This window comes from Malania oleifera, chromosome 5 (assembly GCF_029873635.1).
Source record: "Malania oleifera isolate guangnan ecotype guangnan chromosome 5, ASM2987363v1, whole genome shotgun sequence".
Taxonomy (NCBI): domain Eukaryota; kingdom Viridiplantae; phylum Streptophyta; class Magnoliopsida; order Santalales; family Ximeniaceae; genus Malania; species Malania oleifera.
The window spans coordinates 15,921,006-15,934,869 of record NC_080421.1 but is presented as its reverse complement, the minus strand read 5'-3'; the positions used below and the strand labels follow the sequence as shown (position 1 = coordinate 15,934,869).

Sequence of the window (13,864 nt, the reverse complement as noted above, 5' to 3'; positions counted from 1 at the left end):
GGTGGAATGGCCGAAGTTTTTAGAGAGAGAATGAGAACATGCAAAAATTTCGCACTGAAATGAAAAGAATCCACTATTTATACACAGGGATTCGTCGACGAGACACGTCGATTCGTCGACGAGTCCTAGTATACAGTTCGTCAATGAGACAGCCAACTCGATGACGAGTTTCAATCATGCGAAGAACCCCTCTCGGTAATTCCTAGTCAATGAGACACGTCGATTCGTCAATGAGCTAAGAAGAACATTCATCAACGAGACCAGTCTATTCGTCGATGAATGTTTGCTGCCACCTTTCGAATTTGTTCTTCCTTCCCTTTCTATCTTCCTTATTATCTTCAATTATTTAAAAATTTATCGAGTTGTTACACAACATATAGGTGAATATCATCAAAGCATATAAACCATGATTATGTAGCCTACCCAGGCTAATAGGGGTCAAACCTATATTAATTCTACGATTATAAGCATAAATTCAAAATAATAGATTCTAATAACGAATAAAATATATAATTTAAAACCTAGTCATAAATTGAGAATGTTTCATAATATTAAAGATCCAAATTATTATAGGTCAAATGCTTGTCTGATGCTTATCTACCTTGTCGCTTAATAATGAGTAACCTTCACCTGATGTGTTAGGCGACCATCATCGCCTAGTGACTCTGCATTTTTTGTTGCCTCAGTGATAAGTGATTTAATCCCATTGGCGATTTGTGCCTCGCCTATGGAGTTTGACCTACGTCTTCTCTAGGCGATTTTCCACTTAGTCACTTTCCTAAGTAGACAACACCTAATTCGTCATGTTAGATAGACTATTTTTTATGACAACTATCACTTTTTTAATAGCTGCACAAAGATGACACAATCAACTTCTTAGATCATAATTAATATTATTTACACTTTAATTAAGAACACAATAATAGAGATACATGATATTTTTGTTTGACTTTTCCATTGCCTTTCATACAAGTGATTGAATATGGTGGTCGTGATGATGATAATAATGGAGCACATATCATTGTAATAATAGTAATATAGTTTTTGTTCTCATTGTGACTATGGTTGTTGTTGTTGTTGTAGTTGTCATAATTATTACTATTGTTATTTTTTTTATTATCATGGTAAGTCTCTTGTTGTTATTATTCATCACTATCATTAGTGATACCTTTTTTTTAGCTTTATTAGTAAGGCTTATAATTATCTTCCAAAAAAGGAGAGTTTGAAATGGAGTTACAAGTTATATTGAAAATACACAGAATCACTATCCTAGAGAATTAGCATTATAGTAGAATGAGACTTTATTTAAACGTTGAGATGGAATTAAGGTCTTAATTTCGGTTCTTTTCAAGTGTTAATTTCGCAAACTAATAATTAAGTTGTTCATAACATTGCTGAAATAATCAACTTAAGTGAATGACTAATAATTTAAATGGTTTATAAATAATTATTTTTTAAAATATGGATATATTTAGTGAAGTCCTGTTACGTGAGTCCACATAGATATTATATATTTTCATTTTTTACTAGAGCCAAATTTAATAATTGACCTGGTCAACCCCTCAATCTATCCATTTCCCCAACCACCTATCTTCATGCATGCAGGCTGCAGCCTCTCTCTCTCTCTCTCTCTCTCTCTCTCTCTCTCTCTCTCTCTCTCTCACAAAACTTCCCATTCCATCCTTGATTTCTGCAGTACCCTTCCCTACAATGACCATCCCCTTCTTCCTCCTTTGCCTCTTTAGCCTCCCTCTCCTCCTTCATTCCCTCCCTGCTCCCAGAGGTAAATTCATTCATCCCCATCTCTCTCTCTCTCTCTCTCTCCCCCTCTTTCTCATGCATCCCTCTCTGTGCAGGCTTCCTCCTAAGCTGCGGCTCCTCCAACGAGATCCAGTTGGGGAGCCAGAAATGGGTCCCCGACGAGGGCTTCATCTCCATCGGCAAGAAATCGGCCCTCAAATCAGCAGACCTTCTCCCCACGCTTGCCACCGTGCGCTACTTCCCCGACGTCGCCGCCCGCAAATACTGCTACGCTGTTCCGGTGACCAAGGGCGGCAAGTACCTTGTTAGAACCACCTACTACTACGGCGGCTTCGACGGCGGGAAGGAGCCGCCGGTGTTCGACCAGATCGTCGACGGCACCAAGTGGAGCACCGTCAACACCACGGAGGATTACGCCAACGGGCTCAGCTCCTACTACGAGATCGTGGTGGCCGCGCAAGCGAAGACGATGAGCGTGTGTCTGGCCAGGAACAACCTTACGGCTTCCAGCCCATTCATATCCGCCCTCGAGGTCATCTACTTGGAGCCCTCCATGTACAATTCTACTGATTTTGGAAAGTATGCTCTCACCACCGTCGCCCGCCACAGCTTTGGCAGCGCCAGCGAGGATATGATCAGGTTGAAAACGATTTTCAGATGATGAACTTGAATTTCAAATCTTAATTCCCTTTTATGCTTTGTTGCTTCTGCTCTTGATTTTTGTTGTGTATAAATATATGATTTGGTTTGATCGAAATTAAGAAAATGAGCTATTGTGGTTTGTGGGTCAAGTTAGTACTCATCAAATAGTGAAACAGAGTAATTGAAATGCGTTCTGTTTTTGACATGTTAATGCAAATTTTCCCATGTGGAGAGGAGCTCATGACAATGATTTTCTAATGATGAATTCATACATGTGAATATCTGAAACTAGCTTTCCAGATGATCAATACAACCGGTTCTGGCAGCCGTTCAACGACGACAACCCAACGGTAACAAGCCACTCCAATGTCACGTCGACGGACTTCTGGAACATCCCGCCGTTGGCCGCCTTCGAAACGGGGATCACGACGAGTCGGGGGAAGGCTCTGGAGATCCAGTGGCCCCCGGGGTCGCTTCCCGCCGGCGACTACTACGTTTCCCTCTACTTCCAGGACAACAGAACTCCCAGCCCCTACAGTTGGAGAGTGTTCGACGTTTCTATCAACGGCGAGAACTTCTACGGCGACCTCAACGTCAGCACCGACGGCGTGAACGTTTACTCGACGCAGTGGCCGCTGTCGGGCGCCACAAAGATCACCATGACTCCCAACAGTGAGGTGCCTGTCGGACCGGTGATCAATGCCGGCGAGGTCCTTCAGATTCTGCCTCTTGGGGGAAGAACTCTCACGAGAGATGGTATGTAAATTTGTAAAGTGACTGATTAATTAACTTCAGAGGAGGAAATTACTGGTTGCAATAAAAACATACATGGGATTTAATTAATTTGATTTTGTCCTATGTATATATTTAATTAAATTGGGTAAATTTTTTTATACACAGGGCAAAATCATGTTCCAGCAAGTATCAATATATCTTATATTTCTTCCTTGAAAAAACCTACTGTAGAAATTCTAGCTCCACCTAAGTGTTTACTTTGAGAGAAAATGATTAAAGAAATATATCTCAAGAAATGTGTCCCGAGTTATATGAAAACTAGACACAAAGGTGGCACTAGCTCCTTTCATTCTGGCCCTAATACTTTTCTAGGGAATCTCAAATGTCAATTTATCACCCAAGCTATGTTACACATAACATAGGATCTTATGTTGGAAGAAAAATGATTTAAGGTCTAAAAATGTGTCAGGGGTTTGTGTATCTAGTTGAGATATCTTGGAATGCAGTTTTTGAGATATTGAATACTGTCACAATTTAAATACATAACAAGTTGTTTTAGAACTCACTCGGTTTGCCCATGTCTCCCGGGTGGACAGGCTGATGAGAAGTGTTCATAAATTTTTCAGCCTCTATTTCAAAAGCTTTTATGTTATTTATGTAAGTTATTTTGGGTTTTATTGGCAGTGATGGCAATGGAAGACGTAGCAAGGAGTTTGAACAACCCACCTTCAGATTGGAGAGGAGATCCGTGCCTGCCATCAGAGAATTCATGGACTGGAGTTAAATGTTCTTATGGAAAATTTGCCAGAATCATTACTTTGTAAGTTTGCAACTTAAACATATAAAGTTTGTCAAACTTTACACAACCCAAATTTACGGGGCGCTACGTTTTGAAACAAAGCTTTAATGTCTAGCAAAACCTACCAATTCAGTAATAGGACAGGTGTTTAGTGGACAGTCAAATGAACTTGTTTATTTGGATTGAAGGATGAACTAATTAATGAAATGGACAGGAAAGAATTTGAAAATTGGGAATTTATCTGTTAGGGTAACTATTCAAGGAGGGAATTGCATGGAACTAAGCAGACAACAAGATTTAAAAAGAAGAAAATTGCCTACTCTTACCTACATTTTTTACTTTATTGTGATTTTGGGGATTGCCCTGTTCTTCCTTGGAATGAAGGAATCTAACCGGCATTGGGATATCCGGGTCACTGTCTCCAAGCATAGCCAATTTAACTGCTCTCACCAATCTGTAAGTTTATATATATATATATATATATATATATATATATATATATACACATATATTAATCATGCATGTACATAAGTATGTTATTATCAGCTCATAATTTTTCCATTTAATCTTGAAATTGGAAATCTTGATTGAAATGGTTTGATTACAGATGGCTTGGGGGAAACAACATCTCAGGTCCAATTCCAGAATTAAAACAATTGACAGCTCTCCAAACTTTGTGAGTCCCAAAATGAAACTTCATATCCCATTCTAACTCTGAAGTACTGTATATTTTTCAGCTCCCCTGCTAGCTTGCTAGATTGATTAATATTCTGCAATACCATTCTCTGTTTTTTTTTTTTGCTTATAATTAATCTATCTGGTGAAGGCATCTGGAGAACAACAAGTTTGAAGGATCCATTCCGCAATCATTTGGCAGTCTTGCCCAACTTCATGAAATGTAAGTTAGTTTTTGCATTTGATCACTAGGAAACAACAAAAACAAAAACAAGTAGTGAAACTTCTTGGGTGCTGCTTTGTCAAACAGATTTCTCCAAAACAACAATCTCCAGGGGACAGTTCCTGCAATGCTGCAAAACAAAAAGGGCTTAAACGTTCAGTGAGTATCTTTCTCTATTGATGTGCTTATGTTATTATATCAAGGCTGTGTTTTGTATAATAGATTTCTGATCTTAGATTTTATTTGCATAACTTTGGACAAACCTGTTGTGAAACACGCCTTAAGATTATGCAGATACATACACACATTAATTACGAAAAATAGAAAAAATCAAAAGAGAGAAGAAGAACATCCACGAAACCCTTACACGATTTCCACTATCATCAAACGGAAACTGCCTTTTAGGGTTTCAACCCTCAGTTATATGTATAGTCTCATATGAAAACTTTAAAATACTCTTATATGATAATACAATTACATTGCCCCTAACTCAAACATACTGCACCATACCGCAGGGGCAAAGCATTCCTTCTATTAGGTTTAGTTTAAGTAAACAAGAAAGTTTCTTGACATTGGTTATGGAAGGGGCTTGTTGGTCAGTTATAAAGTGTGAGGGAAAGCTTCATCCCATGAGCTAGCTTTTGGGTTGAGCCCAATTCATGCGGAGTTTGGAGCCCGATCCTAATTCGTGAGGAATTTGTAGCCTGATGTGTGAGTGGGAGATTGTTGGGGTTTGTCCCATATCAGTTGTGGAAGGGGCTTGGTGGTCAATTATTAAGTGTGAGAAAAAATCTTTTGGGGTTGATGAGGCCCAAGACCACCCAACACAAGCCCCTAGGCCTTTCAATTTGTAATAAACTTTAAGTGGACGATCCCTCCAAATATGAGTCATAACTCAACGAAACACAATAACGTTGTGTATTAACTTTCTTCTAATTTTACACAAATTCAAACCCCTAAACAAAGAGAAGGTTTTTCATCATATGAGTTCATAAGATCACTTACTGAACTATGATGTATGATTAGCCCAAATCCTTTGTTTACAAACATAGAATTCGGATATCAAATTTTTGAATTTATACGGATTTGAAAAAAACATAATACAAAATTATATTAACTTTCTTCAAAATTTCCACAAATTTGAATTTAAGCACCCTAACACTGCCCATGACTCAATGAGTGTGTATTTATGAATAGTAATACTAATTTTTTACTGTCCTTTGCAACTTATGCATCATATTTTTATTTATTTATTTTTGTGTATTTCTCTCACAGGGTTTCTCCTGGAAATCTACTGTCCACATCGGCTACAAAAAATATGAAGTGAAATGAGTACCTTAATTTTTTGGGTACTAGAGCAGGAAGTAATTGGGAAGCTTTAGGCTTAAAGCAAACCATTCTAGTTGGATGAAAGAGAGAGAGAGAGAGAGAGAGAGAGAGAGAGAGAGAGAGAGAGAGAGAGAGAGAGAGAGATGGGAAACACCATACTTGTTGAAATTAAAATGGAAGGACTATAATATGTGTCTTTGTATACATTTCTCCTCCCAGTGTGTAACTTTGCACTGACAGCATATATTATACTTCTGAAGTGAATGATATACTAGCAATACCTTATGACATTCATATATTACCATTGTATATGAATGAAAGTTTTTTCTTCATATTTTCTTTTCACATCATGCCATTGTCGTGGGGAAGAAAAAGCATATTCATGTTAAATCTCTAATTATTCTTGTATGTTCAATGTGTTAATCTTTATAATTTATAAAATATATTCATTTATTATCAGTTTTCGCTCCACTTACTTGAAGTCTTGTATTTGCCCTTGACTATTTCTCCTACATAAATTTACTTACACATCAAAGGATTCGTGTGGGAGCATCCATTCATCCATTATGTTTTACAAACCACTCATAGATGGCTAGAAGGCTCAAGGCAAGCTAATAATACCTTTTGTAACCAATTGCTCAAGTTTTTCATCAATAATTTTTGTCTGTGATATGGGTTTAGATCTTATATTGTATAGGATAAGTTTTTTTTATGGGTGCTAAGAGTATTTAGGTTTGATTAAGCTGTCAAGTTCAAATGCTTTTATGGTGAATCTAGTATTGAGCAAAAGGTTAGACCACCTATAAGTTAGGTCAAAAAGGAAATTTGTGTGCCAATAGTGGATGGTAAATTGAAGAGTTGTCATTTTGACCCTTTAATCCAAAAAATCAGTTAGAGAGTTGAGGGCTAGAAAAGTAGATTGTTGTCTCAAGGAGGTCGTCTTGTTTTGTTGAGACATGTGCTTTTAAGTATGTCATTGCATCTGTTAGCTGTTCTAAATGTACCGAAACTGGTGATTAAAAAGATATAAGGTATGTTTGCTTCTTTTTTCTGAAGATTTAAGGATGGAAAAGAAAATATGAAATGGAGGGCTTGGAAGAAATTGTGTGCTCCTGTGGAGGAGGGGGGCACAGGAGTAAGGGACATTTCGGAAGTGCAACGGTCTTTGTTCATGGAGTTTGGTTGGCATTTATTAACACAGAATTCTTTATGGGTTAGATTTTTTAAAGCTAAATATGTGAAAGAAGGACATATTACTCTTTGCAGATCACATGGATCGGATTCTTCCATTTGGAGGAAAATTCTGCAGGGTATGTCTGAACTGTTAAGTAAATCTAAGTGGAAGGTTAGAGAAGGAGATGTAAAATTATGGTATGATAAGTTTCTAGATTCGGGACCTTTGTTTGCAGATTGTCCAAATGGTGCACAATCTTATATCAAATTAAAAGATTTGGTTATCAATAATGCGTGGGATGTGGAAAATTTGCAGAAGATTTCTGGGGTTTAGTAAAGCGGATGAAGTGATAGAAAAGGTAGGAAATCTTAGAAATTCTTCGGACGTTCTGTTATGGCTCCCGGAAAAGGATGGTTGATTTAATACAAAATCCGCATAGGATGTTATCTGTAACGTCCCTTAATAAAATACAACAAAATACATCAATGGTCAACCCGAACCCGTGGGTAACGGGGACACCTGTCATACACAGCAGAAAACCTAGTAACAGTAAACATAAAAATCCATACATCCATCCATAAAACATAATACCAGAGCTTTTATAACATCAATATACTGTTCATATGTACAATCTCCAAAAAGTCAAAATAATATTAGGGCTATGCAACAAAAATCTCCTAGTCCAAGCTCAGGGCTTACCCTTCTAGTAGGGAAGCACCAATCACTCAACGGCGGCCCTAACCAGCCGGTCTCTCTGGGTTTCCTAAAAAATATATTAATGTTAGGAATGAGACACTTCTCAGTAAGGGAAAGTAAACTAAATACAGCTGTGTGACAATATGAATCTTTAAAGTGCTTATACATATATAGTACATTTCATAACTCTGGAAATAATCATAATATCATGCTAGATAATCATGTATTTTCATATTCGTTAATAAATCATAACATACATAAATATCTGTTATAACTCGTAATACTGAAAATATACCCAGGATGAATAGTTAGCTAATGTCATGTATTACCCCCCATGACGGGTTGTGCAGCCCGAAGGCGAGACCCGACAATGGCTGGCCGACCACTGCTGAATCAAATATGTCTGTAAGTACGATATGCCTACCACACCCTGGTCCGGACTGCCAGGTAGACGTCCACACTCTACTGAAAGCCACATTGACTATCCATCTCTCATCCCCTCGTGGAATGGTTAGCACTAATACGGACTCGTGCCAAATCTGATCTACCCATAGCTACGGTACCGAGCTTCTGGTCTAAACTAAACTAACATCCTGGTTGCAATAACAGATAATACATGAACATACGTAACATCCACACGGCCTCGTGCCGAAAACATAGATACGGCCTCGCACCGAAATCATACGTATGGCCTCATGCCAAAATCATAGTAAATATATATATAAATGGCCTCGCACCAATAACATCAATACGGCCTCGTGCCGATAGCATAATAAATACGACCTCGCGCCGATAACACAAATATGGCCTCGCTCCAAATACATTTCAGGTATTTACATTTGAAAATAACTCATTTATCATATATTCGTCAACTCAATATAACATAACCCATCTTTCCAAAATACCTGAAAATGTGTTTTATTCGTAAAAGCATTCATATCTTATCTCATTTCACGTAAAATAATATTCATGCCACACATGCTCTATTAAAAATCATACTTCATATTTTAAAATCATGATTTTCTGACATCTCATACATACATATACTTTTTAAACATCATAGTAGTATTTTCCCAATCGTACATTTCATTCATAATAAACGAATATATCATATGTTCTTCTGAAAATAAAACTACTCATAATCAATAATAGTTTGCATGGAAAAGAATTGCTTTAGTTTACTCCCTTACCTGACTACTAAGAAAGCCCCCTAAAATTTTAGTCTGACCCCCGTAGGATTTCCTACTCAATATCCTGAAACTCAAAATCCCTAGTACTAAACATCAGTATTTTCATGCGTACATCAATTTCTATAACTACTATGAAGTCTAATTTGGCTTAAAAAGCCTTACCTCAACTCTGGGATGATTTCCAACTTCGTTTCCCCAATGATCCGCTCTGGCAAACTTGTAGGGAACTTCGCCAAGAGCGTCATGGTAGCCTCAGATCTTCGATCCGGTGTAAAACCAGCCCAAAATCGAAGAGAGAGAGTGAGAGAGCCAAAGAGGAGAGAGAGGAGAGAGAGAGGAATCTTCAAATGAATAAAAAAAATTGGGTTTTTCCATATTTATACAGGGGATTTCGTCGACGAGCAGCACCCTTCGTCGACGAATTATCATTAATTTCGTCGACGAAATTCAGTCGGCTCCAGAACCCCTCTCGGCTTTTCTTCATCAACGAAGCCCTGTGTTTGTCGACGAAATTATTGAAGCCTTCGTCGACAAAATCTTGTGTTCGTCGACGAATTCAGGCAATCTTAAAAATTACTTTTAACCCCCAAATGCAATGTCGTCGAGGAAGTCTACGGCCTCCTTCTGTTTTTGTCTCTATTTCCCTCTCTCTTTATTACTCAAATTTCCAATTTAAATTTGGGTCGTTACATTATCAGAGTTAAAGCTCCAAATTTTGACTGGGCTAAGTGGGTTTGGAACAAATGGTTACCGAAGAAAATTTCTATCTATATGTGGAAGGCCACTTTTGAGTGCCTAAGTGTTGATGAAAAGGTGAGAAGGGTGGGGGTTTCACTTGTTTCGGCGTGTAATTGTTGTGAGATGAGGCAATCAGAAGATTTGGAACATGTGTTAAATAAGGGAGACTTTGCTTCTGAGGTTTGGAGGAAGGTTTCGGTGGAGGTAGGTGTTCCTTTTCTTAGGCAACAAAGTTGGAAAGAAAGAGTCCAAATGTGGTTTAATAGGGCTTCCAGGTTCTCTCAACTGGGTTCATTGATGGGTTTGATTCCTTGTTTAGTAGTTTGGAGGCTGTGGAGAAAGAGATGTGTGGCTAGAATGGGAGGAAAATTAGAGAGTAGTATTGATGTGTGGCTCTCCATTAAGTATTGGGTGGGGGTTTTGAGTAGGAACATGACAGAAATGGTTCAGTTAAAGGATGCTGATTTTCAGATATTGCAGAATCTGGAAATGCAAATTGTGAATAAAAGAATTAAAACTATGCAAAGTGTGAGATGGCTAAAACCGAGGTAAGGGAGGTTGAAACTAAATTTGGATGGGAGCAGCCTAGGGAACCTAGGGATGGCGGGTGGTGGTGGCATCCTTAGAGACCATACAGGTTCTTTTGTGATTAATTTTTCAAAATATTTTGATTCTTGTTCAAATAATGAAGCTGAATTGAGAGTTGTGTTGGAGGGAATAAAGATTTGCAAATATTTGGGACATACCTGTATCAATATTGAATGTGATTTGATTATTGTAGTTAATTGGATAAGTGTTAGGAAGTGCTCCTTGTGGTATTTGTGGGATTTTTGAGAGCAACTTATTGGTTTATTGGAGGGAGTAGATTTTTCGATAAATCATTGGTATAGAGAAGGGAACAAGTGGCAGATGCCTTAGCTCGACAAGGTGCTATGGGGAGGAATAGTTTGTTTACAAATAGTAGTCAACTCCCTAAAGTTAGCAATGGTTTGTATAAATTGGAAAAGATGGGTACGACTTATATGAGGTATGTTTAGCTGATTTCTTTTTGGTTTTAGCTTATGTTTTATGTTGTTTTTCTTTTGTTTTGTTTTATTGAGTGAGGTTTGTTTTGTAGGTCCTGTTTTGTTTTGTTTTGTTTGGACTTGTAACCCAATTTTTGGCTGAATGTTGGTGTTGTTCTTTGGGAGATTTTTAACGTGTTGTCTTTTATTATCTCCCATTGATTGTCTTGTAACCACGGTATTCCTCCGCCAAAAGTGAGGGGTTATCAATAAATAAATGGAAATGCCGCTCTTCTTTTTAAAAAAAAAAATCCTATAAGTTAGGTCAATCCTGATTTAGATCTTATAGTATGTGTTTGCTTTATGGACTAAGAGAGTTTATGTTTGATTAAGCTACCCTTATCCCATGTTTGATGGAACAAAAGTGAAAAATAGGACAAGCTAATGATTGTGACTATATCTAAAAGAATGGATAAAAATGCACTAATTTGAACTGAATCTAATCCACTTTAATTGACTTAATCAATCCACATACTAAGTGAGCCAGATATGATTTTAAATTTTTTCATCTGCCCCTAAATGAGTTGGTTGTTAGATTTCGGGTTTTGTCCGTTCGCTAGCCCACTAACAACTAATGTTCATGCTTATTAAAAAGGCCTATTTTGGGATAAAAGGATGAGTCTAGTCTTCCAAAGAATTATAGAAACTTCAACTTATGTTTTTAGTTTTTCAATATTGCCTTGAAAAGATAGAAAATAAAGACTTGTTTAGTTGTCAAACAAAAATTGTCATCTTTTTATTTTAGATTTCAAAGTAATTACAAAAAAGACAATTTATTTTTAAAATTTGCAATAATTATATAATGTAATATTTGAGACAATGAATTTTGAGGGTTTGGATTTAGATTTGTGAGTTTTAGAAGAAAATCATTACAATTTCATACTATATTTCTTCATAATCCACAAACTCAAATCCAAGATCAAATTTCACACTCATAACACAAACAAATAAATGAAAAATAAATAATAATATGTTTTCTAACTTTTCAATATAAATTAGAAAATTGACAAACAAAATAACTTTTTTGTAACTATTTGAAAAATCAGAAATAAAAATTGGAAATTATTTTCCACGAGTAAAGGAACTCTAAGCTTCCTTTGAGAGATGACTCTTCCAAGAATTTTTATTGTAAGTTACATTATCTTAACAAAGATATAAAGGGAAATGTTCTATGTCATGGTCCTAGATCAAATGTATATTAGGGAGATCTCAAGTTTATAAGATTTGTTCAAACTCTCATTAGATGAAGTGTCTTTTATGTGACAAAAGAGTGAGACTAGTGGGTTAAAGTGAACAATACCGTTCAAATTTGACTAAGATCGTTTCATCTGGTCTAATCCTCTTATTTCCTTTAAATAACCTTCATCAATTTAACCATTTATTGATATTGTGGGATAAACTCAAAGCACGTACAGTGGAATATATATACAAAAAGTAAATGAAACACAACCAGAAAAACAAAAACAACAACAAGATTTACGTGATTTGGCAAAGCCTACATCCACGAAAGCAATGGCACAAGAATTTCACTAAAGAAATCTCAAAATACACAATACACTTCTCAAATGATCACTCTCTCTCTATCAATATATGCCCAGAATGGCATATATAATTGTCCCTTGGAAGTTTCCCTTCGATTACCTAACCACCCAACGTTCAAAATTCAAAATTCAGAAAAACTGCTTGCAACCCAAGCGCATTCATCGACGAGTGTCCTTACGAGTTCAAAACTCTGAAATTTTCCTACTCTCGGGATCTACTCGTCGATGAGCACAGGGCACTCGTCGACAAGTCTTTGCTATGTTGCCCCTTTATGTTTTTCTTCTTCCTTATTTGTTTAAGAAACCCAGAGTACAAGAGCCACACCTCAAACAACAATCTCCACCTTGGCAATTATATGCCCCTTAGGAGAATCTCGAAAAACATGTCTAACTGCTTCACCTTGAACTTGAAACACTTGGTTGGGTTTGCCTCCCTTCTATCAAATGGAGAAATGGAGTAAGTCCAAGCAATGCTTGAACTTCTTAGAAGTAACTGATTTTGTCAGAATATCAGCTATATTTTCACACGTATGAACTTTCTCTAACACAAGCTCACTCGAAGCAACCAATTCCCAAACCTTGTGGAACCTCACATCAATGTGCTTGGTTCTAGCATGATATATCTGATTCTTCGCTAAGTAAATGATACTCTGACTATCACGATGCAACAACACTCCATTTTGCTGTATGTTGGGAATTCTGGTGTGGAACTGTCGGCAGCAGCACCTCCCCATGCAGCCTATGTTGACATTGAAGAATGGTGGCCACCTACTCTGTAGACAATGCTGCAAACTGCAGCCTCCTTCTTTGAATTCTTTGCTCCCCCTTGAATATATATATATATATATATATATATATATATGTGTGTGTGGAGTTGTGTGCTGTGATGTAGAGAGAAGTGCGAGTGTATGTAAGAGTTGCAGTGTGCAGAGAACAGAGAGTAGAGAGTTGTGGGGAAAGAGAGAGAGAGAGAGAGAGTAGAGTTGAGCAGTGTGGCTCCTCCTCCTTGTAATATTTCTCCCAGTTTATAGTGCAGTTGTGTGTGCTCCCATGGATGTAGGTTAGTTTGGACCGAACCACGTAAATCCGGTGTTCCATTGTGGATGTGCTTGTTTATTTTTCTTTGTGTGTGATTGTTGCTCCAAGTTTAATAATCCCCAACAATTGGTATCAGAGCTTGGTTGGAGTAAAATCGGCAGATCGAGAAAAATTCTAGATTTTAAGCCTCTGTCCAGTAGCTCAAAATTTAATTTTGAGGCTACCATCGAACTTCTCTCGACAAGACAAATCCAACGGC

At 37.3% G+C, this 13,864-nt stretch overlaps 1 protein-coding gene across 1 annotated transcript; it reads left to right on the top strand.

Moving 5' to 3' along the window:
• Positions 1-1,687: 1,687 nt before the first annotated feature.
• LOC131155590 (probable LRR receptor-like serine/threonine-protein kinase At1g67720) lies at positions 1,688-6,459 on the top strand. The gene is made up of 9 exons (XM_058108829.1): positions 1,688-1,783; positions 1,857-2,400; positions 2,696-3,159; positions 3,823-3,958; positions 4,322-4,393; positions 4,545-4,613; positions 4,764-4,835; positions 4,923-4,994; positions 6,111-6,459. Exons 1-9 carry the CDS (start codon positions 1,711-1,713, stop codon positions 6,160-6,162), a joined length of 1,554 nt encoding a protein of 517 aa, XP_057964812.1. The 5' UTR covers positions 1,688-1,710; the 3' UTR covers positions 6,163-6,459.
• Positions 6,460-13,864: the final 7,405 nt, after the last annotated feature.